Raw genomic sequence first — 27,137 nt, 5'->3', positions numbered from 1 at the left:
TGGACGGTAAAGTAAGAATTTCATTGTGCAGGTAAACAAGCTTTCTGTCTGTGTATATGACAATAAACACTTTGAACTTAAAGGCTTCGTTTCATTTTACTGTACAGTTTTGTTTTCTGGAGGTGTACAGGAATTTTTATTTTCTGTGACACTGCAGAGGTTTATTTTCCATGTTATATCAAGTGTACAGTAGTACAGTAGAAATAAATATTTCTTACTTTAGATGAGCTCACAAAAGAGTTAATTGGCAACTATTAAATGTTTTTATAACTACCTTAATGAATCATGAATTACAGTAGGAATATGTGTTGTTAAAGCATTTATTAACACACTGACTATTAACATATGTCTTATTATATATCCTTTATGTACATTTAAATAGTATATTAATCATTTACTTACACTTTCTAAATAATCTTATGAACAACTGACAACTCGTATAAACTGCTTCGTAAAAAATGTAATAATTTAGAAATTATAAATTGCTCATTAATAAAGTATGAAAATACAATTATTAAACATTATAGATATGCTTCTAAATCAAGAACAAAGCATTTATAGCTGTATTTATAAACTGCTTATTAATGTCTATTAATGTTTTATAAATGATGAATTGACTATTTACTAATGCTTGACTAATGATTTATAGCAGGCAGTTATTATAAAGTGTTACCAAAAATTTTATTCTTTACTTTGTTACCAGCTCCTCAACTCTAGATGGGTAGCTATGTAACACTACACCTCCTACTCATTGTGAATATCTAAATAAGGCTTTTTTGATCCAGAAACATGAAATACAACATGCAATGCTGAAGTAATTTATTCATGTAGAAAGTAAAGATAAACAAAGATGGGTAAATACACAACCCCCTGGATCAGCTGCGGTTAAGAATCAGGTGCATTTTAAAAACCATTTCAAACCTTTACTGAATGTGCACTGAAACTTATCTTTTATCTTAAGAATAAAAGGTGCACAGGTAAAATGAAAACAATGGAAAAAAGTGCAATATTAGTATTGCTCAGAAAACAGTAGTTTGGTATTTTGCTTATAGGATCAGTGGACTGTGGTGTAACATCATCTCATTCCACTTAATCTGGCAATGAAAACAGAACAAAACATCATTAAGGCGACGTTCACATAGTATAAATAGTACAAATGTCTACACACCATGTCTCTCTTCTTTTTTTAAAACTCACCTTCATACACCTCAACCTCACAGAACAGGAGGAATTCATTGCGCCCAGGTACAAAAATGTTGACATATCGTCCCTTAATAGGCTTAAACTTGAATGTTTTTGTCTCTCCACGTTGGATGGACACAACAGTCGCAGCCCTGTGAAGAAACACAGTAACAGAGAAATAGAGAGGGGCGTATCAAAACGACATGAATAATATTAAATATACTTCTGTCAAAGGCATGTTTGTATTATAGAGATTTATTCAAAGTAATTTTATCTTATTTACTCATTTTCTAACCATTTGTGTAAGTATTAAGAGAGAGACAATACTTACAGCTCATTATTGTTGCCATTATTTTCCAGGCTGTTGCCGATACGGATCTGAGCACCATTCATTCTCTCTTCACAACAATCTCCACGATTAGTGATGACAACCCTGGTTATCTCAAAGACTTCCAGCAAGTCAACTCTCCACCAGGGTTCCCTGTCCGCTTTAGTATGAATGCATGACCCAAGATTATAAAGTGAATCCTTGTTGCCATCGACAGCCTTTTGAGCAACTCCTATGTCATTTATGGAAGACTGCACAGCTGTGGCTCCAAGAGCAAGATTCTCTGTTGAACATAAAATAATCAACAATAACTTTTTTGTTATTGGGGAATAACATACCTCTGGGTGGCGAGGTTGACCAATCAGAATCAAATATTTCACAGAGCCATGTAATAATTCCAGATAATGACCATCATCAATAGTAACGCTGTATAACATACAGCTCATCCAGGTTTATAATAAACAGGTAAGAATTTTAAACGGTTTAATCTCACATCTCAAATGTCCATGTAATTATTTATTTGATGTACATGACTGTACACTATCCCTTAAATGTTTGTCTTGTTTGAACTTGTTCATTTTTCTTCTTCACAGAAGTTTTGCGTTTATTACAAGTGAGCTAAAAAAAAATTTAAACTCAAATCAATATTTTGAGCTAGTAACCAATGTAATAACTATCCTCTCGGGGTTTGTTTTGTGATAACAACTGTCTTGATGTACATTATTTCTTATTGGTTACCAAATGTTCAGTAAGAACATTATATATGTGTTACTGACAACAACATTTAAAGTAATGAAGAACACTTACTTGGAACACAAACGTACAGTGGTGTGGACTTATCTGTTAATAAAATAATATCAGTTATACACACATTAATAAGTACATCAGCAAATTCTATCACAGAGTTTTCTTCTCTCTGTCCCTTACCTGCAAACACCTCGACTTCACACAGAGTAAGGACTTCATCATTCCCAGGTAAATAAATGTTGACATATCGGCCATTAATAGACTCAAACGAAAATGTTTCTGTGCCATTAATAATAGTGAGAAGAGTTGCAACCCTGCAAATACATAAAGAACAGTGTTAAAATGAAAACCAGAGGCTTCTCAACACAATGCATGTCTAACAAATTCAATTCAACTCTACTGAAATCAAATGGTTTTGTACAGCACTCTTCACAATGCGAATTGATGATCATGTTTTATATTGCATTGCTTCAAGAAACAGTGGTCTAAACTTACAAATGTCTAATCACAGTCTGGATAAAATATGTTGTAAAGTACATCTCCATGGCTGTGGCTCTCTGAGTGGTTGGTTTGTGGAGGAGATTCAATTTTGTTTTATTAAACCAGACTGAACATCATAAACCTGGGAAGATGACAGAACAATTGAAACATTTCTTACAGCGCATTGTTGTTTCCGTTGTTGGCCAGACTGTTACCAATACGAATCTGAGCTCCCATAAGCCGCTCTCTGCAACAGTCTCCAAGATTAGTGATGGTAACGTTGCTTACACTGTAGACATTTCCAAGGTCAACTCTCCACCATGGATTAAACTCGGCTTTAGTCTGAGAGCATGAGCCCTTCCTGTAATTTGAATCTCTGTCTCCATCTACTGCATGTTCTGCATCTCCCAGTGGGTATGTGGAGGACTGCACAGCCTTGGCATTAAGAGCAAGATTCCCTGTTTAATATGATAAATCGATAAAAAGAGGATAAGACAGGTTCAAAGTAATACAAATAAAAATAAATAAATAAATAAATCACAAGTTTTCAATTACCATATTTCAGCCTATAATTTTAATAAATTAATCTGATTAATATGTAATGATACACAATGGTTACAGATTTTTAAATCCAGCCATTTTTACTTGTATTATTCTAAACGTACCTTTGGAATCAGCGACGTACAGTCCAGTAAGTGTTAGAAACACAATCACACGTATCGCCATCCTGATATAAGACACAACAACACATCACCTCATCTCAGCATATGAAGGAATCATTTTCAATTTCTGGAGTATTAAATGTTCAGTGTTATTTAAAGCTATTCAGAATTATTAGCAATAAACATTGTTTAATCATATTTTGCCCTTTTTAAATCTTAATTATTAGAGACAAATTATCAATACAACTAATTATTGTTGAATGTACTTTGGTCATTATTGGATTGCAGTGAGTGCAACAAGACACTTCTAGACTACTATATACAATATCTTTATACCCTGACTGAACTGTCCAAACAAAAGTGTTTTTTTTTTTTTTGTTTTAGTAAAACCTCCATTGCATATCATGCTCTCAAAGAAACACCACTTCTTCACTAACAAGGCCTTCTTTATATGTCAGAACAGTTGTTATTAATTAAAATTGACTGGTATAGTGATTTTTAATATTAATAGTACATGTTGTATTAAATTACAAATTTATTCAATAGTCAATTTAGTGATGTAGTACAACTATATCATTAAGAGTACATTCAGTCCATTCGATAGACTGAACAATTGCCACCTAATGAAACTCATTGTGCAATAAGTAACTGTGATGTTTTTAATGTAATTTAATCTAGCTGCTCTTAATTTTTGCAAAATACAAATTTGACTTACTCTGATATAATGATTTTGTGAAAGGAAACAACAATAATTAAAAAACAGTAGCACAGCTACTGTAGTCTTCTTAACAAAGAGCTATGTAACAAGTGTGAATAGTTTACAAGTGTGAATAGCAAATTTATCACTACTGAAAATGATAAATTTATTTAAAAATTGTATTCAACAAATTACTTAAAAAAAACAAAAAAAAAAACAATTATAATGTTATCCTGGTGTAGAGAGTGCATAAACATTCAACTCACCTGGAATTCATCACTGTATCAACCTCACAAAAGACCTTCACAATTCAGCAGTTTTCTGCTTTTAAACAAAATACATTTTTATATAATAAATAGAATTAATATTTTTATAAACAATTGCTATATTTATTATTTATACAATATATTATTCATACAAGAAATATTATGCTATCAAAACATTTTAAACAAAAAATGTGCTATTAAACACAGTTATGAAAATTAATACACACCAGCAGTCTGTGAAGAGTGTCTAGTTGAATAATATTGTGCTCAGAAATGATGCTCTATTTATTGTTGAATTAAGGCCCTCCCAACCAAATAAATCTTATCTGATATCTAAAAAATCAACATTAAATGGACATATTACGAAAGAGTCCACATTTCTGCAAGCTGATATTGTGACAGCCCTAGATCTACTTACTTTGGGGTTTGAACATTCCAAATTGCAAAGCGAATCGCCCAAGTGATTGGACAGAAAGTGAGCCTTTGTTTTGTCATCGATCATGTGACTATGTAAGACCTCACTCCTCAATAAAGGGCTTGGAGACTGTGCTGCATGCTTGAGATGCACCCTGAAGTTTGAGTGTTATCCGTAACATCATTAGCGTGTGATTTGTGAAGAGTGCAGACTGCAATCCAGGGGAGAGGCCAGAAAAGTTTAAGCTATGACAAACACAAAATGGCTTTTTCTATTTTCTATTAAGTATAACATCAGTATAAACATGATGTGAATTACGGTCTATATTTTTAATACAAACACAGAAAATATTTGTACTTGCCTTTACATGTCCTCCTACAAAAGCAAAACCTTTTTACATTTGCACAAAGGAAAGACATTGTAGAATACAGTATGGTGGATGTTGTTTTAGAAGAGTGAAATAAGTTATATAAATAGTGCCAGGAAACAGAGGGAGGGAGTGGGCGGGTGGGGACAGGACCAGGCAAAAAGTTTGGGACTGACCAGGGAGGTACCGGTTAGGGGAATCATAACAGCCTGAAATCTAGAGGGTTCAAAACTGAACTGGGCTCAGGGACTGGAGCCGACACTAGACTGGGCTCAGGGGCTGGAGCCGACACTGAACTGGGCTCAGGGGCTGGAGCCGACACAGGACTGGGCTCAGGGGCTGGAGCCGACACAGGACTGGGCTCAGGGGCTGGAGCCGACACAGGACTGGGCTCAGGGGCTGGAGCCGACACAGGACTGGGCTCAGGGGCTGGAGCCGACACTAGACTGTGCTCTGGGGCTGGAGCCGACACTAGACTGGGCTCAGGGGCTGGAGCCAACACTGAACTGGGCTCAGGGGCTGGAGCCGACACTGAACTGGGCTCAGGGGCTGGAGCCGACACAGGACTGGGCTCAGGGGCTGGAGCCGACACAGGACTGTGCTCTGGGGCTGGAGCCGACACAGGACTGGGCTCAGGGGCTGGAGTCGATACTGGACTCAGGCTCTGAAATGACTTTCTGGAGAACTTTCTGGAACAGCCTCTTTGGAGCAGACTCAGGAACTCCTCTCTCTTGAGCGGGCTCTGGAGCTTCACTCACAAGCACAGACTGGGAGGTTATACTTTCAGGAACTGACTGCACAGCACAGGCCTTTCCCTTTCTCCCCTTCTGACGGCTTGATGAAGTGTGCTTGCCGTTAACTCTGCAAACTCAGGCGGAACTGCAGTGATATCCGCCAATCCAGCAGTGACTAAAATGGACTCGGCAGACTCTGGGGTGACTAGAACAGACATGGGGTGGTAGTTGAGGAAGGGAGGACAGGGTGGTCAATGCAGGCAAATTCTTTTTGACATTGTAATATGCTGATTTGCTGCTAAAGAAACATTTCTGATTATTAACAATGTTGAAAACAGTTGTGTAATTTTCTCAGGAATCCTTGTTTAGAAACTGCAGCTTTGATCACAGGAATAAATATGTTTTAAAATATATTCATATAGTAAACAGTAATTATATTGTAATAATATTTCACAATATTACTGTTTGTGTGTGTGTGTGTGTGTGTGTGTGTGTATTTTTAATCAAATAAATGCAGCCTTGGACTTCTATTAAAAACATTAAAAATCTTGCCAATCCCAAACTTTTGAATGGAAGTGTAAATCGCTTTATGGTCATGTGTATTGGTTATCGCATTGGTTTTATTGGTTTTATATACAGTGTTTTACTTATGTGAATAAAGAGTTTAAGAGTCTTTTTGTTAAAGAGTTTTGTCCACCAGTTGAGTTGGGTAGCAACAAATATTCTGTCCAACACATTAAGCTATCAAATTGCTTCAGAAGACTTGCAATATAGTACGGTGCACAAAAATGTTAAGGTGCTTTATAACATTTTAGCCATTTCCGGATCTTAACAAACTTGAATGTGCACAGCATCAGATTGGCCCTGAGTAATACCCAATCCAGCAAAAAAGTGGCAGTATTGAGTACTGAGAATCGGATTGGTGAAGAAAAGCATTTCATGCAATTCAGATACAATTAGCCTAAATAAAATGCCTCAAGTTGTAAGTACAGTCTGGGCTGTCTTTTTCTCTCAACTCTTCAATAGGTAGATCTTGCCTTAAATCAGGGCTGTAGACAGGAATATTGGGCTCAGAAAGTTTGATGACCACTCTCTTACGCTGTACACAAAACTGTAAGGATTTGAGTTGTATTCAGGTTTGGTTCAACAGTATGTCCTGATCAATATAATAATATGCTACAGTATCATTACAATTTTAAAAGAGTAAAATTGAAACCCTTTTCCTGGTATACAGGACAGAAACATTAATATGTTGTTTTGTAGTTAAAAACGTTGTGTGCTCAGTGTAAACAGTATTCATGTTCATTTGTGCAGTTAGGTACTTTTTGGTTGTGTTTACTTTCATTAAATAAGGAAGAACTGTGTAGCGCTCAGTAAATACAGTATAACACGACAGCGGCTATTTGCACTAAGTGAAAGTACCAATGGATTCTATTTCTGGAGGCATCTTTTGTGACAACAACGTGCCTGGACACTCCAGCCCGTAGAAAGGCAAGGACCAACCACGGGTTGCAAGTGCAGTGGTCACCCAATGTGCCATGGCGCCATACCCATCTCGGGACTCGGCCGTTTAGCCAGTGTTAAAGCGGTCTCATATGCATCAATTAGAGCACCTTGACTGCGGATGCCATAAGCACCAGGAGCCTCTGAAATTGTTTTAGTGGAACCGTTGTCATGTTCCTGAATGAATTCAGGTGGTTCAGCACTGCTCGTCTGTGAGACGTGCCGTCATGTTGACCTGTGAACACTTCCCATAACGTCCAATGTACTTGTGACACCATAAGAAGAATGACATCTACAATTATATTAGTCTGTCCGTCTCACCTTTATCCATATTCAGACCAAATGGTGGATCAGCACCCAGGAACAACCACAACACAGCCCTTCACAGTCATCAAAGACCTTGATAGGACAAGCCCTCAGGACAGATCCTTAGACATTTTTCCACTTCTGTCACCTGATGGAATTCAGGTTTCTTGCCACTTTGGCTTTGGCTTGCATTTCTTATCACTTTTTATCTTTTTGAGTGAAATGGCCTAGTACTGAAAATAGACAAACTTGCAGGCAAGTACAATTTTATAAATATTTGTCAGAACAAATTTTTTGGGGCAGACCTAAACTGTTGAAAAGAGATGGTATTCATTCCTTCCGGGATGGTGCTGCTCTTCTTTCTAGTAATATGGCACATAGTCTTAGAACTGAAACATGACAAACTGGGTCCCAGGTCAGGAAGCAGACAGACTGGCTAAACCGACCGTCTGCTAGCCCGTCTCACGTCACAGAAGTCAGATAATTCCCAACATATAGAAGCTCTTTCACCTAGATATTATCACATAGAGACTGTGTCTGTACCCCGAATGAGTAAATTAAAAAAAACTTCCAAACCCATTTAAGGGTACAAATTTAATTGATGTTCAACAAATAAAAAAATAGAGACAATACTGATAAACAAATGATAAAGCTTGGGTTGCTGAATATTAGATCCCTTTATTCAAAAGCACTTATTGTAAATGATATTATCACAGACAATAATCTAGATTTGCTGTGTTTGACAGAAACCTGGCTAAAACCAGATGATTACATTACTTTAAATGAGTCTAGCCCTCAAGGTTACGATTATCGACACAATCCTCGTCAGAAGGGCAAAGAAGGAGGTGTTGCTGTAATTTATAGTAATATCTTCAGTATTACTCAAAAGTCCTTCAAATATAATTAATTTCTTCGAAGTGATGGTGCTTTATGTAACGTTATGTAAGTGGACATTTGTGCTGGTTACTGTATACAGGCCACCAGGACACCATACAGACTTTATAAAAGAATTTGCTGATTTTCTATCAGAGTTAGTACTAGCTGCAGATCAAGTCCTAATTGTTGGTGATTTTAATATCCATGTAGATAATGAAAAAGATGCATTGGGATTGGCATTTACAGACATTCTAAACTCTATTGGAGTTAGACAACACGTGTCAGGACACACTCATTGTCGTAATCATACTTTAGATCTAATATTGTCACATGGAATCGATATTAATGAAGTTGAAATTCTGTAACAGAGCGATGACATCTCAGATCATTATTTAGTCTCATGTATACTACATTTAGTCAAGGTTGCAAAACTGCCTCCCTGCCATTAATATAGTAGAACCATCACTTCTACCACTAAAGTTCGCTTTATAAATAATCTTCCTGATCAGTTTCATCGCCTTATCATACCAGACAGCTTAGAAGACCTCGAACTATTACCTCTGTCTTTTCCAGCACATTAGACTTAGTTGCTCCTTTGCGCTTAAAAAAGATTAAGGAAATTAATCCAACGCCATGGTACAACAAGCACACTTGGGCCCTTAAGAGAGCAGCCAGAAAAATGGAGCGCAGCTGGAAGAAAACAAAACTAGAAGGTTTTCGCATTTCATGGAGAGAGAGAATGACTGAGTACAGAAAGGCCATAAAAACTGTTAGATTTGCCTATTTTTCAAAACTTTTAGATGAAAATAAACTAAACCCTAGGTATTTATTTGATACAGTGGCTAAATTAACAAGAAATAAAGCTTCAGCTTCTGATGTTTCCAAAGAGCACAGCAGTAATGACTTTATGAACTTCTTTACTTGCAAGATTGACAATATTAGAGAGAAAATTATAATCATGCAATCATCTACTACAGTATCGCGTCAGACAGTGCATTGTAGTGTCCCTGAGGAAAAATTCAATTCATTTACTGCTTTAGGAGAGGAAGAATTGTAAACTTATTAAATCATCAAAATCAACAACATGTATGTTAGACCCTATACCTACTAAGCTATTGAAAGAGATGCTTCCAGAGGTCATAGATCCTCTTCTTAATATCGTTAATTCATCTTTATCACTAGGATATGTACCAAAAACTTTTAAGCTGGCTATTGTTAAACCTCTTATTAAAAAAACACAACTTGATCCTAGAGATTCATAATCATAACAAAGGACTGTTGGCCAGAGGAGAACAGGCCCCTCAACTAAGCCTGGTTTCTCCCAAGGTTTTTTTTTTTTTTTTACACTTGTTTGCCACCTGATGTCACCTGTTGGAGTTTGGGTTCCTTGCCGCTGTGGCCTTTGGCTTGCTTAGTTGGGGACACTTGACATTTGCTATTCAACAGTGTTTTGATCTGCCTGCATTGACACCATTGTATGTGAAATGAACTGATGATGACTTCACTGTTTACTCCAGTGCTGATATAGATAAATTAACTAAATTAATAACTATTGATTCTTACATCGGAATGAATCAATACTGAATTTACTTAAGATGGACAATGACACCATTTTCTTTAAGAGAAAATTATATACCAGTTATCACTGTAAAGCTGCTTTGACACAATCTGCATTGTAAAAAGCGCTATATAAATAAAGGTGACTTGACTTGACTCAATCCCACCATCACGGCAATCAACCCCAGGGAAGCATAAGCCACACAATCTGGTCACTGCTCACTTTTCACCTCACTTTTTCCTCCCAAGCAGACTCATTTCTCGCACCGGAGCACCATCTTATCTTATTGTTCAGCCAGCACACATTTCCATAGCTTGACCTCGCACAGCGCACCCATCGCTTCCGTTCATGTTCATACAGGTTTCCACCATTCACTTCCCTTTCTGTTCGCGTGAAAGTACCCCTCCCTAAATAGCTCGTCACAAAGCATGGACTTCGTCTCATTGGTCAACAGCATAAACAAATAAATAACAGATACCGTTCTGCCACAAGTTTTACCTACAGTCACCAAACTCTGTGCATATATTGGTCTCATTAAGCTGGATAACTTTCTAATTTACAGTCCGTGACACTTTAATGGTTTAGAAAAATATATACAAATAAGACAAATACTGGACTTACACTGGACTTTTTTAATTTTGAGCTGCAAAAGATAACTATGCACTCATTTCAAAGGACCTATGACATCCTATGACATGAAATTCATTTAAATTTAAACGACCTCAGGGATGTAGCCAGTGGCATAGCACCAAATCTTGGGCCCTATGCAAAGACAGTGATCCACGCTGTAAAGAGGGAGACCTGATCTGTCGGCAGCGTGGCACTGGCTCTGACACGCACACACACATATTAATTTGCCGCTCCTCTCCTGTTACCGCTATGGTCCGGGTGCACACGAGACTCATAGCACTTGTTGGTTTAAACACAGCGTACTTATTGCCCTATAATAAACACACTTTGCATATACAAGCATACATATACATTTAAACATAATTACCTGTTAGTCGATGTGGAGTAAGTGAATCCGGGTGCGGAAGAGATGGAGATCAAACGTGGTTGTTGGGTTCGAGGGCTATTTATAGCACTCTGTCACGTCTCCGCAATAATGGCGCCACACAGAACGGAGGATACTATGTGTTGTATGATGTGGGAAATGTTGTTGTGTTTGTATTAACCCCCAGGGGTCTGAGGCTGATTTGAGGTCTGGAGAAGTTTTGACATGCCCTGACATTTGTGCTTTTTTCAGTTGTTCATAAACATATTAAAGGTCCCGTTTTTCGTGGTTTTTTGAAGCTTTGATTTTGTTTATAGTGTGCAATATAACATGTGTTCATGTTTCGCGTGTAAAAAAACACAGTATTTTTCACATAATTTACTTATCTGTATACCGCTGTTTCCACTGTCATAAAAACGGGCTGATGACTTCCTTGTTCTATGAAGTCCCTCCTTCAGAAATACGTAATGAGTTCTGATTGTGCCAGCGGTTCCTGTGTTGTGATTCGACAGCAGCTTAGCGAACCCAGAGCCATAGAGAGAGCGCACCTTGCCCAGAAAGGTCACGCCTTTTACCATAACGTGTGCTGCACATAGTTTTACATGTGGATTATTGTGGTGTTGTGCCGAATGAACACAAAAGACAATAATTCCCGAGAGACTGAACTCTTTAATCTCCACAAGCAGCAACAGAAAATGTACAACGTTAGCACTCACTCAGAAGAGTACCTCATACGGAAAACAGCCATATACATAAACATAGTCCCCTCTTGTGACCATTATGTGCACTGCAGTCCAACATTAACTATTGCAGTAAGGATACCACAATTATAATTTTCGGGAACCGAGTTAAACATAAATTGTAACCATTGATCTCTAAGTACAGCGTCCCTGGGAAAGCCAAACAAAGGTGATTGGACTGCGGGATGAAAATAACAGCGTTTCGACGACATGGCGACAAACACACTCTACAAACGCAACTCTTGCTCTTCTCCGTGGGAGCGCGACAAGACCACGCCACCTTTTTTTGTGTATTCCTGTGGGCGGAGGTTAGTCAAACAACTGTTTTAGTGACATCATTAAAGAAGGAAGTAGAGGGATGTAGTCCAAACTGGCCGTTCGATGTAGGCGACTTCTGTTAAATAAAATATCTCGCTTGGCATTGAACTTTGAGCTTTAAAATTTTACAGATTTTATTTATACTCTAACAGCAACATTACACACTAACTAAAGTTTGAAACATAGGATCACGAAGAACGGGACCTTTAATGACAAAAGTGTCATTACACTGTATTCAGGACAAACTAGGCTACAATAATATGTGAGGAACATGTATGTACATGTTTGTATTTTTGAAGGAATAACGTTTATGCGTGGTTATTGAAAAAACAAAAAACTTAAGTCACTGAAATAAAGCCAAAAAATATATATTAAATCTGTGTTCACAAGACTTCTGGGTATTGGAGGTTGTAGACTAGAGTTTTTGCTTCAAAATGATGTACAAATTATCATTCCTACTCCTTCATATAAAACAATAGAGAGATTTAAATTTTCTAAAACATCTTTGGTCAAGAAACACAGTATGCATGGAGGCATGAATAATCATGAATAATGGATGATTCTCACCTGAGAAGACAAAAGAATCAGATAAAGAGCTCTAATGACCTGCATAATAATGAGCTCTTTCAGTCAAGTAAGCTGTGAAAAAACCCTGTTGATTATGTCTCAAGCTCATCATAATGTAAATCAAACATACCGAAAAAACAGCAATACTGTGAAATGTTATTACAATTTAAAATAATGGTATTCTATTATTAAAATATAATGCATTTCTATGATACAAAGTGTCTGAACAGTTATGTTACCTCTATGGCATTTCATATAGGCTTTTAGCTTAAAAGCATGCACATTTGGAGAAATATTGATGGATTCTCATGTTTATGTCAATTTTCTATACAGAGGAGTAATATTTATTCAATATTTATTGTTATCACTATGAACGCTGGATACTGTGTTTACAATTCATACTTGCAGCCGGAGGGCGCTCTGTACACTTTTAGTCCACAAATGCCAATGCCAAAGAAGAATAGGCAATCCAGGAAATAACAACTAACAGAGGCCAGAGATCGCTAACTATGGCTATTCAAAACACTTTTCAAGACAATAAATACACGATTGAGACGATGTATGCATGTATTGACTGAATTTGCGTCTGAATAGCGCTGACTCCGTGGGCGTGGCCGCATTAGTGGATAATGAGCTGAATCATGGACTTCTGACATGGCTCTCTTTTCATACAGATTACATAAACACAGAAGGTTTGTTTTCATTTACACGATTTAAAACCTGACATTTCATTGCTCTTTAGACACAAGTATAATTTTTTTGTGATTAGTATTCACTAAGTTACAATTCATTTTCTGAGAACTATCAGATTGGACTTCGTTCAGAGGGAGACGAGAGATCACGCATCATGTTTGTTTTCTTTATTTTACAAAAATCACAACATTTTGTTTTTACTCTGAGTGTACACAAATAAAAGAAAATATTCCACAGATTAAAATGGTGTATAACTCTTAATTGTATGTGCAACACTGACAGAGTATTTTGAGTCTCTTTCACACTGGTTAGAAAAAAAACGCGGTGATCACGCCGGTGTGACCGTCGACCCCAGAGTGTTAATTTATGTCTTTAAAGAATATTATGTGATCATGATATGTGTTTTATGGGTTTATTTATATTTGATGTGGATTTTGGGTGTGAGTTGATGTAGTACTCAAGCACGGTAAAATTTAATACTCCCCCTGATTTTTGTAAACGGTTGGCTCTAATAGGGGAGGAGCCAACAGTATAAAAGAGTATCTGAAGATTCATTCAGTGTCTTTTGGTAGGCCGATGGGTGAGCGTGCAGTTGTAGTGCCGCAAACGATTTAACCCTTTAATTCCCTCTGTGAAACAGTGTATTGTGGATACGTTATCGCATTGTTTATTTGGTTATTTATTTATTTAATTTTTGGTTTTGCCGGTGGAAGAGTTAACTATTATTGAGCAGCTGTGGACTCCCTTGTATACTGCACACTTCTATATTAAAACACCTATTTTTTTTGCACATTACTGCTTTGCGAGTTGGGCCATCATTTCTGTTTTTCCAACTTGGACCATAACACGTCCAGGGAGTGGGTTGACAAAATCCACTTCCCTACACGCTATTTATCACACTTTTTTTAAATAATAGTGTACACACAGCACTCACTGATAGAAAAACTGTTTTACTGTATATTTACTGTATACTGATATTTTTGTATGAACTGTGCTTTACTTAAATAGAGTACCCCAGTATCTCAGACAGATTAACAATATTTACTTGGAATTGTCTTATTAAAAGATATTATGCTTTGTATTCCAAAACATTATAATCTTTCCAAACTACGCAGTAAAATCCCCAGTTAAATCAACTCTGCTCAGAGCACATATGGTCCCTCTCTAAATAGTGTTAAAGTAACAGAGTTAAAGTTAATGAGATAATTAAGCAATTAATAAGGCTGTGACTGAAGTCAGTTGTAGTTCTTGTGTTTCTCTTTTCTTCACTGATTCTGCTTGTTGACAGCAGGTGTTCATCACTAATGCACAATCATCACTTAATTCATTGTTTAATTATCTCATTAACTTTAACTCTGCTTCAGTTTTACTTTAACACTATTTAGAGAGGGAGCATATGTACTCTGAGCAGAACTGATTTAACTCTGGAGCTATTGCTGTGTATTAAACAGTGTAGGTACCTCTACAAGCATGATTGATATTATCCTGAGCCATATCTTACATGTCTGATATTTATGCTACCAACAGTTACATGTGTATAGTTTAAGAATAGCTGCTGAATAGTGTGGCATTACGGGAAAACAGATGTTTTTTTTTTTATGCTGTGTGGCCGGATGGAGAAGGAAATGAAACTATCCGGAAGTAGGAAATATGTAAGGAAATGCTTATATAAGGAGGAGTTGTAAGAGGGAAAATAGGGGGTAAAAGAAAAAGTGAGAAGCAGGTTACCTAAGACCACCGCCTAGTTGGCGAGACTGATATCGCTGCTGTGTTTGGGCCAGGCAGGACCGCTAAAGTGGACACGAGTTGCCGGGGTGATCACCGGAGTACCGCTTGTTGCACCTTTGGACGCTGGCTGCAGAGCAAATTTGTCTTTTTGGCTGACGAGTGCGAGAGAGCTGTCCAGGTGAATTCCTGTTTTGCTACAGCCCTTAAACAACTCATTTTTTTCAAAAAACCCATTTTTTCCCCCTGCCATTATCGGCCAGAGCTCAGGTCAGCGCTCATTTCTCATACACACACATATCACACACACACCCACTGTTTCGCCTCACGCAAACCCAAACATAAACATAAACAATCACGCACGCAAATTCACAAGACATTTTATGCTTGTTTTGTTTAATTTAAATATAGAAGGTTTGTTGTTTTTAATATAATATTGGTGTGAAGGAAGATCTTTTGAATTGTTTTATGTGTTTTTCTTTGGCTTCCAGTTATTTCTCTCGCTCTTGTTGAGTAATGAATTGTTGAATCCGCCAAGGTTTTTCAAACATCAACCATACTTCTCTACCTCACTAGTAATTAGCAATTTTTTTTGTGTGTGTGTTTCCTTTATAGTTTTCCTTTATCCTTTATGTTGAATAACAAATTGGTGAAAATACTATTTGTGAACGTGCTTTAAATATTTTTTGTGTGCTTGTTTTTGTTTAATTCCTACTTGATGACTGGTGAGAATATAATTATGAAACTGAACTTGAACTTGCTTTAATTTATTTTGTTGTTTCCTTTCTTGTTAATTTGGTGAAAATACAACAGCGAAACTGAACTTTTTTTGTGTGGGACTCTCACTCTGTTTGTAATCGGTGGTTTATGGGGTGGGGTGGGGGGGGGGCTGTATTATTTGACAAGATTGAGTTTGTCTGGTCCCTGAACTACATAAAGACTGCCTATTTGAATTCTATTTGGGCCCGCCACCGTTACAATAGTATACATAGTAATGATATTACTAAACATATTACTTTAATATATATATATATATATATATATATATATATATATATATATATATATAAAATATTTTTTGTAAAATGTTAAAAGTGTATTAGATTTAAAAAACAATAGGCTAGTTGCCTAACTTTTGTGTTTAACATTTAACGTTGTGTTTAATCGTTATTGATTCATATATATTGTTTAGTTTATCATCACGCCATCCTAAAATTATATGACCATGTTTGCTCATAATAATATTTTAATGCAAGATCCACACAAACATTTACATATTGTTTTCCATATTTACAGTATATATCTAAAGATTTGTCACACACTTTTCATGTTACTTCAGTGTTTAGAGTACAATAAGAGTGTTTGTCACCAACTTAGAAAGTTTTTTTCTCATTATGCAGGAAAATGCAGACTCTCATGCAGCAAGTATCTATTTACACAACATAAACAGGGCTGTTGCCTCGCTCGAACAATATAGGTTCTCAATTAGGCTACGTCCACACGAAGTCGGAGCTTACCCTAACCAATCTTTTTTTTTTTCTTTTTTTTTCCTTGTCTCAAAAAATATCTCCTTGTCTCAAAAAATATCATGCATTGCATGCATGCTGTGCTCATGGGAAGTGCCTACACAGTCTTTTGCCAAAGCTTGTCAAACGAGCGAACGGAGAAATAGTATTTCAATGTATGTGCACAATCGTAAAATAATAATAATAATAATAATAATATTTTCAGGATCCCCAAGGGCCCCTCACATGCCAGGGCCCTATGCACTCTGTCATCTTTTCCCCCCGACTTACGATGCCCTTGGATGTAGCTGTTGTGGTTCTCCGTCATAGTGGCACCAGCTGGCTGCAGTAAATGTGGTGTATTCAAACGACTTTGACACAGTTCTTTTCTATTTACCCAGTTTAAATTCTTAAACCCGCTTAAACCAGTTAAACCTGCTGTGTACAGTTGCCCTAAAACCACAGAGGTGGCGGTGCCACTGTGCTTGGGCCCGCCATCGCTGCTTGTAGCTATTCATTTATTGTTTTGGGGAATGTAGGAGGAGGGTGAATTTTTCGTTTGTAATCCTGCTTTTCTCCTGTTTATGGTCTTTTGTTTTGTGGTTGTGTTGTTGATTCTGGGACAGAAGGTTGGACATCCTCTTTTTCTCCATGGTTTATTTTTTCTTTCTGTTTTTTGACGTAATTATTACCAGCTCCTCAACCCTAGATGAATAGCTATATAACACTACACCTCCTCCTCATTGTGAAAATCTAAATGAGCCTTTTTGATCCAGAAACATGAGATACAACATGCAATGCTGAAGTAATTTATTCATGTAGAAAGCAAAGATAGACAAAGATGGGTAAATACACAACCCCCTGGATCAAACTGGGGTTAAGAATCAGGTGCATTTTAAAAACCATTTCAAACCTTTACTGGATGTGCACTGATACTTATCTTTTATCTTAAGAATAAAAGGTGCACAGGTAAAATGAAAACAATGAAAAAAGTGCAATATTAGTATTGCTCAGAAAACAGTAGTTTGGTATTTTGCTTATAGGATCAGTGGACTGTGGTGTAACATCATCTCATTCCACTTAATCTGGCAATGAAAACAGAACAAACAATCATTAAGGGAACATACAAATAGTATAAACAGTAAAATAGTACAAACGTCTACACACCATGTCTCTCTCCTTTTATCACTCACCTGAAAACACCTCAACCTCACACAGTGTGAGAAATTCATTGCGCCCAGGTATAAAAATGTTGACATATCGCCCCTTAATAGGCTCAAACTCAAATGTTTTTGTCTCTCCAAGTGGGATGGACACAACAGTCGCAGCCCTGTGAAGAAACACAGTAACAGAGAAATAGAGAGGGGCGTATCAAAACGACATGAAGCATATTAAATATACTTCTGTCAAAGGCATTTGTGTATTAAAAGTATTTATTCAAAGTAATTTTATCTTATTTACTCATTTTCTAACCATTGTGTAAGTATCAAGAGAGAGACAATACTTACAGCTCATTATTGTTGCCATTATTTTCCAGGCTGTTGCCGATACGGATCTGAGCACCATTTATTCTCTCTGGAACAGCATCTCCACGATTAGTGATGACAACCCTGGTTATCTTGTAGACATCCAGCAAGTCAACTCTCCACCAGGGGTCCCTGTCCCCATTAGTTGCACTGCATGACCCAAGATTGAAATTTGAATTCCTGTTGCCATCGACAGCATTTTGAGCAGCTGCAAATCCATATGTGGTAGACTGGGCAGCTCTGGCTCCAAGAGCAAGATTCCCTGTTTAAGATAAAATAATAAACATTTTTTTTTTTTTTTTTTTTTTTTGTATTTTAAGGTATAATCCCAATATAATGGGTAAAATAATGCTAAGTTATGTAATCCAAATGACTATTACATGACTCTCTGGAAAACTTGACTCTGATTGGTCAGTCGTGACATTCAGAGGTCTGATATTTCCAGACAATGACCGTCATCAATAGTATGAATAAAATTTACAGCAGTTTAATCTCAAATCAATATGTCCATGTAATTATTTATTTGGTGTACATGACTGTAAATTATCCCTTAAATGTTTGTCTTTCTAGGAATATATATATACTTTTTTTTTTTTTTTTTTTCACAGAAGCTTTGCTTTTATTACAAGTGAGCTAATAAAATATTTAAACTCAAATCAATATTTTGTGTCCAGAATTATTTATTCGTGGCTAGTAGCCATGTAATAATCACCCTGTTGGGGTTTATTTTGCGATAACTGTGTAGATGTACATTATCTATTATTGATTTCTGGATGTACAATAAGAATCTGACAACATTCAAAGTAATGAAAAACACTCACTTTGGGTTAGAACACAAAAGTAGATTGGTTTGTAATTATCTGTTGATAAAATAATAACAGTTATACACACATTAATAAGTACATAAATTCTATCACAGACTTTTCTTCTCTCTCTGTCCCTTACCTGCAAACACCTCGACTTCACACAGTGTGAGATATTCATTGCGCCCAGGTATGAAAATGTTGACATATCGCCCTGTAATAGGGTTAAACTCAAATGTTTTTGTCTCTCCAGCTGACATGGACACAACAGTCACAGCCCTGTGAAGAAACACAGTAACAGAGAAATAGAGAGGGGCGTATCAAAATGACATGAAGCATGTTAAATATACTTCTGTCAAAGTCAAGGATTTATTCAAAGTAATTTTATCTTATTTACTCATTTTCTAACCATTAGTGTAAGTATTAAGAGAAAGACAATACTTACAGCTCATTATTGTTGCCATTATTTTCCAGGCTGTTGCCGATACGGATCTGAGCACCATTTATTCTCTCTGGAACAGCATCTCCACGATTAGTGATGCTAACCCTGGTTATCCTGTAGACATCCAGCAAGTCAACTCTCCACCAGGGGTCCTTGTCCCCATTAGTCGCACTGCATGACCCAAGATTGAAATCTGAATCCTTGTTGCCATCAACAGCATTCTTAGCAATGGTTAATTGATATGTGGAAGACTGTACAGCTGTGGCTCCAAGAGCAATATTCCCTGTTTAACATAAAATAATAAACAATACCTTTTTTTAACTTTAATGTGCATAAAGAAATTCTATCACATACGTCTTCATACATAAATAAATCACAAGTTATCAATTACCATATTTCAGCCTATAATTTTAATAAATTAATCTGATTGATATGTAATGATACACAATGGTTACAGATTTTTAAATCCAGGCATTTTTACTTGTTTTATTCTAAACGTACCTTTGGAATCAGCGACGCACAGTCCAGTAAGTGTTAGAAACACAATCATTCGGATGGCCATCCTGATATAAGACACAACAACACATCACCTCATCTCAGCATATGAAGGAATAATTTTCAATTTCTCATCCTCATGTACACAAAAGAATCACATAATTTGCTATTGAAATGAAGTAATAGTATAGAAGAGCCCCATGATTTACAGTAAAGTCAGTGTAATGTGACTAACCTGCTTCCGTTCTTTGGATTTTAAATGGCTTTGTGTCAGGGGTGGCTGTATAAGGGGCTGTTTACACTACATCATTTTCAACTAAAAACTAAAAACTTTTTAGGTGTTTTGGCGAGACTTCTGATTTACTAGCCGCTATTGGAAAATAATGAGAAGAATATCAAAGTGCAGTAAAATGTAATTTTATTAGTAAAACCTCCATTGCATTTCATGCTCCCAAAGAAACACCACTAACAGATTCTTCACTAACAAGGCCTTATATATGTCAGAACAGTTGATATTAATTACAACTGACTGAGTGATTTTTTACTGTTAATAGTACATGTTGTATTAAATTACAAATTTATTCAATATTCAGTTTAGTGATATAGTATAACTGAGTACATTCACTCCATCTGATAGACTGAACAACTGCCACCTAATGAAACTCATTGTACAATAAGTAACTGTGATGCTTTTTAATGTAAATTAATCTAGCTGTTCTTAATTATCAACAAACTCACTTGATTTATTATTTTGTGTTTTTGCAAAATACGAATGTGACATTTACTATAATGGTTTTGTGAAAGGAAACATAAGCAGAACAGTTACTTTAGTTTTTTTTTTTTTTCAACAAAAAGATGTTACAAGTGTGAGTTTTGTGCCAATAGTTTTGAAAATGTATCACTAATGAAAGTGATACCAAATTGATTTAAAAACTATATTCAACAAATTCCTTTTTTTCCCCATTCCAATTGTAACGTTACCCTGGTGTAGAGAGTTCATAAACATTCAACTCACCTGGAATTCATCAATGTATCAACCTCACAGAAGACCTTCACAATTCAACAGTTCAGCAAATCTGCTTTTACACAAAATAATACATTTTTATATAATAAATAAATTGAATTAATAATATTTTTATAAACAATTGCTAGATTTATTATTTATCCAATATATTATTCACATAAGGAATATTATGCTGTCAAAACAGTTCAAACCAAAAATGTGATATTAAACATGGATATGAATATTAATACACACCAGCAGTCTTTGAAGGGGGTCTAGTTGAATAACAGTGTGAAATGATGCTCTATTGATTGTTGAATTAAGGCCCTCCCAACCAAATGAGTCTTATCTGATATCTGAAAAATCAACATTAAATGGACCTATAACAAAAGAGTCTCCATTTTTGTGACAGCCCTAGTTTGAACCTTACATTCGGGTTTGATTATTCTGACATGCAAAGCGACAATTACCCCCGTGATTGGCCAGAAAGTGAGACCAATAATCTCCCCAATATGGGGCTTGGAGACTGTGATGTATGCTTGATATGAGCCTCGAACCTTCAGAGTTATTTGTAACATCACTATCATGTGATTTGTGAAGAGTGCAGCCTACAATCCAGTGGAGAGGCCAGAAATGTTCAAGCTATGACAAACACAATAAAATGGCTTTTCCTATTTTCTATCAAGTATAACTGTTACAGTACAGAAGGGACGGAGACAGGAAATCACAGTAGATGGTGTTTATTGAAACCGGCACAAGATATTGGCAGTGCAGGTAAGTGAACAGTGCAGCAATGGAGATACTTGAAGTGCAGAGTGGTAATACAGTCCTTTTGTGATTGCAGGTGGAATGGTTCTTGGAGTCGTTGGAGATCGCTGGAGACAAGGAGCACTCATACAGAGACGAGGGATCACACGAGGAGAACAGGAAACGCTGGAGACAGGTAAGTAGATCACAGGGAGTCCTTAAGTTAAGCATATAGTATAATGCAAACGAGACCGGACATTGGAGTGGTGTGTGTGAGTGCTCTTTATACTGGTGTTGATGAGATGCTTCTGTGTTGTGTGCCCTGTTATTGAAGATTTCATTGCATTTCCTTTTATTTCATTTTATTACTTATTATTCTTTATATATTGATTTTATATGTGTGTTTTCATTGTACAGCACTTTGGTCAGTTTGCGCTGTGTGTAAATGTGCTTTATAAATTAAAATTACTTACTTACTTACTTACTTACTTACTTAATGAGGTGCAGGTGTCAGTGATTAGTATTCTGGTGATTGAGTGCGCTGTGATTGGTGGAAGGTGGAGCCTGACGTGTCTGTGACAATAACATCAGTATAAACATAATGTGAATCACTGCTTGGATTTTATATATAAACACTGAGAAAATGTTTGTACTTTCTTTACATGTCCTCCTATGGATGCAATGCCACTGATAAAGATTGAAGTTTACATTAATTTTACACTTCTGTGATTTGTTTTCTTCATTAAATAGAAACACTTAATATATTTGGCTAAAGTTAACTTTATTTTAAGAAACACATATAAAAACACATTATTCCATTATTGCATCTCCAGAAAGTGTCCGTTACATATTTTTCCTGTGTTTTTCCTATATCAATATTTGACATGTCCACTGTTGGACTTCTTGTCTCATGGATAGATTTTCCACTTGTACTTTCACTATTTTCTCGTATTCTACCGTATATTAACAACCTGACAAAAACACTTGTGCTTTCTGTTTTTTGCACAATGATGAATTGCATTTCAAGTAATTATTACAAAAAGTTAAGGCACATTTTTTTCACTATATATTGTGCACATCACTGAAAGGGTTTTCACCTGGTAATTGTATGACAATAATCACTTTAACGTCATATATATATATATAGGTTAGCGTGCTGGTTTTATTGGTTTTATTTACTTGCTTATAATCGCATTAAACATTTTAGGAAACATCGTTTAAGAAGTTCTATTCCAAATATAATATAACAAATATTAATCTGTCCCACACATCAAGCTATGGAATTGCTTCAGAAGACTTGGAATATAGTGCACCAAATCTTTTATGGTGTTTTATAATGCTTTTGCCATTTTTGTGTCAGTATCAGATTTGAATTGATTGAATTTAATGGCCATGAATATTTATGTGATTCACACCAGGGGAGACAAAAGACACTCCCCCAGGGGATAATGGCCCATCAAAGTGGAATGCTGTAAGGCAGCCTGAACAAAAATTGTGAGGAGATCTAAACATTTTAATCTGTTTTATTGTATTTAAAAATAAAAAAAAATACTTGATACATACTTGAATTTACACATGTAAACAACATGTAGTGGTACAGACGACAGTGTACATAGGGAGAGACGAGACTTTCTTTTTTTTTTTGAGATATGGGTGGTTTGAAAAGCCCTACTTACCCACCTCTGCATGCCATACTTGTTCGCATAGTGTTTTGGCTGCTCATGCAAGGAATATATCCAGGATGGAGGGGACAGGGCCAATGGTCAGTGGCACAGTCACACATCTTTGTGCCACTCTTGAAAACAGTTCCTGTTCAACTGCTTTGTAGTGCAGTGCACACAGCTCCGGCGAGCAACCATCTCAACACTCCTGCCATCGAAGGTCAGCTCAGCTCCTGAAACTGGTACATGGTCACTACTGGTCTGTTTGTGGTGCTGCTTTCTGTGACACACCACTGTTACCCCTTTTCCACCAAGGCAGTTTGAGTGCTGGTTCGGAGCCAGAGCCTAGTTTCAAATCAGTTCTTTGTCTTTCAACAGCACCAGCTCCGAACCAGAAAAAGTGGTTCGTAAGTAGCACCAAAACATTGCTGGGCTAGAAGTAAGAACTGCTTGCGTCAGGGGCTGGGGGCGGGGTTACCGTGACCAACAAGAAACTTGTGACCGCCATTTTTGAAATAGCAGCTAATCGAGCTAATAGCAGCTCGATCGTAATCTCCGTCTATATACAAATTACGGCGAGCCGTGTTTGGATGCCGATGTAGGTTCGCAAAGCCATCAACGGTAGTGAAACATCCGCGATTGTTGATAGAAGGCTTGTTCGAGATGCATCGGAGCAGCGCGGACCGATTCGGTGGGTGCCGCGGGTCCGCGGGAGCTTTTGTAGAGCATATGACTCCTTGTACTTTTGGATCGTTCTTGCGGAGCTTTGATGTCATGCGCCGATCGCTTTGCGAGAAGCTGATGCATCTCAAACGAGTCTGGTGTATTTGTGTTTGGCGCTGCAGCGCTAGCTTTGCTGTGAAATATGAGACGTATACAGTGACGCAAGACCCGGCTCTGTGGTTGCTCTCTAGCCTGTGGAAAGGCAAACTGGTTCTTAGAAGGCTCGTCAGTTGAACCAACTCCGAATTGGCACTAGCACTAGCTCTGAACTAGCACCTGGTTCGTGCTGGTGGAAAGGGGGTATGTGTGACACATGTGACACAGCAGAGCTCAGTTCTGGTCCAGTTTCATGTGCGGGCAGGAATTGCAGAGTCTGTGGAAACATGTCAACATCAGTCTCTGTCTTCCATGACAGAGTGTACTGCCTGTTGCTTGCCTGCTTTTTTGCCTTGGCTCTCTGACAATGAAATTTTCATTGTCACATCTGTAGAAGAAAAAAAAAAAAAAAGCGCGAGCATGATGATAACACAATCAAAGAAACTGTTATTATCATTACCCAAACTGAGTGAAATATATCACGAACATTTTTAGAGAGTATCACATTACATTGTTTATACTTGAGCATTTATACACAAACATTTGTAAGTGACATTGTAAGGCAATATTTCCCATAAGCTTTTGAAAGCTAATCAAAACGAGCTAAAATATAGTCTGAAAATTCATGTGAGTTTTACATTATAACCATGCACAACAAAGACAACAGTTTCTGTACTGCCATACAGATACATATACGTTTTGAATTGAGATGATGTTTACAGTTACATCTGTAAAATCTGTGCAGTTACTCATGCTGATAACACAAAGAATCTATTATATTATTATCAATCAATAATGGCCATACATAAAGACAGCAGTTTTCGTACAAGAACATATACTTTTGTATTATGACGATTTAAACACAATTACATCTGTAAAATATTACGTATGTGCAGTTAATTGGGATAAAATATCTGAGATGCACCGGAGGAAAGAGGAGCAACCAGCAGCATTTTCAAATCGATTATTGGAGTTGTTTAAAACTTTCAGCAGCAATCCTGATATTACTAAGAATGATGTCCGTTTTAAGTCTGCCTTGATTAACAAATGTGACCCACTCACTCGTTCTGCTGTGTCAATGTTTGTGACACCTCTCTCCGAATATAATTGCTAAAATGACACAGTTTTACAACAATAATGCTAATGCAAACAGTCAAATGAAAGAGGCCAAATCTAGACATCCAGTTGCTGCCTTTGGCAGAAAAGAATGTTCTGGATTATCTGATGATTTAGATCACAGAACAAGGAAATTTGCAAGAGTAAATTCAGAAGGTGATATTCTGGTCACATTGCTAGACATTGTCAAGACAATGAGAGATCTCTTCAAAGATTGGTCTGTCATATATGCGGAAAACAAGGTCACATTGCAAGGCTTTGTTTGCAGAAAAGAAGGAAAGATCAGGATGTTGTTTTGCATGTGGAAAGACAGGACACAAAGCAAGGCAGTGTCACTTTTCACAGAAAAGAAAGATGGGCTATCATGATTTGCTTAAGAAAACAGGCGATTTGGAAACCCAGTTGGCACTGTTGAAAGGAAATAAAGAAGAAAACATTCACACTTTGCCATACACATCACTGCATGAACGACATGACTGTAATTCTCTAATGCTGATGTGCATTAGAGAATTGTTTTAAAATAGTAGCACATTTTCAAAATAATGTTTACTATCTAAAGGGGGGTGATTCTTTATTAATTTATTAAAAATGTTTTATTGGCATTGATGTGTAAATGTTGTTTATGAGAAATGTTTTGCAATAATTTTAAAAATAATTTAAGATGTTACTGATGTTAAATATTCTATGATTAAACCTTTGATGTTTTAAATGTGAAAAGATTATTGTGAGGGTATATCTGATTATTGTTTCAGATATAAGCATCAACATGTTTGTCTGAAATGTGTAACCTCCTGGAGAAAGATGATCTGGTCGTTTGAAGGATGAGAAGGCCTGTGGAAACAGTGGATCCAGGGGATTTTCTCAACTGTGCTTTCTCTGAACTGATTGCACTTTATTTTATATGTATCATCTTTTTATTCTTTAAATTCTTTTTCTTGTTTTTATTTGCATTTCATATAAATCTGTTATGCATCCTCTTTTTATTTCTGACTTTTCATGTTTTTTAAATCTTGCTGTCTGGTTGAAAAAGCTGGGAGAATTAGGGAGTTATCACTGGATGCAGCTCTGGATGGAGTTAGTCCAGAAAGATTTATCTGTAAGGGTAGTTTAAACACACAGCTACCTGACAATTATAAATATTTTCACAGTTTTCCCTCCGGTGCAAGGAAGATCCGTCTAGATCAGGGGTAGGCAAGTTCGGTCCTAGAGAGCCACTGTCCTGCTGAGTTTAGGATTACAAAGGCTATAGACAGGTGAGGTTTTTTTTCAGGACAGCGGCTCTCTAGGACCGAACTTGCCTACCGATGGATAGAGCCTTTTAGATCCGCTCTGACTGACAACAAAGTTGAATAGTGTTATCCCTGAATGGAGCTCTGGACAGAGTTAGTCCAGGAAGATTTGTCTGTAAGAGTAGTGTTTAAATGCACAGCTACTTGACAAATACTCTAACTGAAACTCCCTGACTCCTCCATCCAGATAGGGGTATTCTCTATTTTTATTGTTATTTTTATTTCTTATGCATTCCATTTTATTCTTATGTATTTGTTTCCTTTTTATGTAAAGCACTTTGAATTACCATTGTGTATGAAATGTGCTATATAAATAAAATTGCCTTGCCTTAAATTGCCTTAGATATAGATGCTGCTGGGGGATGCCAAAGTATCTGAATGCTCTCCATAGTGTATTTGCGATAATTGATTCTGCTGTTTTTCCTGTTTATCTCTCTGAAGGTGCTTTGAAACAATATGTATTGTAAAACGCACTATACAGTTATTGGAATGTTATCAGGTATTTCAGATAAACAAAGACATGTACTTTCTTTCACTGCTGTTCTCTTCTGGACATATGGGAGATTTTAATTT

At 36.7% G+C, this 27,137-nt stretch overlaps 1 protein-coding gene across 8 annotated transcripts in view; it reads right to left on the bottom strand.

Moving 5' to 3' along the window:
- Positions 1-804: 804 nt before the first annotated feature.
- LOC125274677 (fucolectin-7-like) overlaps positions 805-27,137 on the bottom strand; it is a 49,678-nt gene continuing 23,345 nt past the window's right edge. For 2 of the 8 annotated variants that reach the window (XM_048201074.1, XM_048201075.1), the window contains exons 3-9: positions 19,936-19,997; positions 19,438-19,717; positions 19,135-19,271; positions 19,011-19,049; positions 18,172-18,451; positions 17,857-17,993; positions 17,468-17,748 (exon numbers count right to left, since the gene is read on the bottom strand). In XM_048201074.1, the coding sequence (XP_048057031.1) occupies positions 17,744-17,748; positions 17,857-17,993; positions 18,172-18,451; positions 19,011-19,049; positions 19,135-19,271; positions 19,438-19,717; positions 19,936-19,997 (940 nt within the window). In that variant the 3' untranslated portion in view covers positions 17,468-17,743. Of the gene's footprint in view, positions 1,095-1,197; positions 1,335-1,513; positions 1,794-2,317; positions 2,351-2,437; positions 2,572-2,915; positions 3,196-3,402; positions 3,465-4,362; positions 4,421-4,589; positions 4,653-17,467; positions 17,749-17,856; positions 17,994-18,171; positions 18,452-19,010; positions 19,050-19,134; positions 19,272-19,437; positions 19,718-19,935; positions 19,998-20,944; positions 21,009-21,187; positions 21,866-22,172; positions 22,253-23,355; positions 23,687-27,137 lie in introns of those variants that run through there. The other 6 variants (XM_048201073.1, XM_048201072.1, XM_048201076.1 and 3 more) reach the window with 6 other exon arrangements.

Source organism: Megalobrama amblycephala, linkage group LG9 (genome assembly GCF_018812025.1).
Source record: "Megalobrama amblycephala isolate DHTTF-2021 linkage group LG9, ASM1881202v1, whole genome shotgun sequence".
In the NCBI taxonomy this organism is placed as follows: domain Eukaryota; kingdom Metazoa; phylum Chordata; class Actinopteri; order Cypriniformes; family Xenocyprididae; genus Megalobrama; species Megalobrama amblycephala.
Note: the sequence above shows the minus strand (reverse complement) of the source record. Positions and strands in the feature narration are given on the sequence as shown.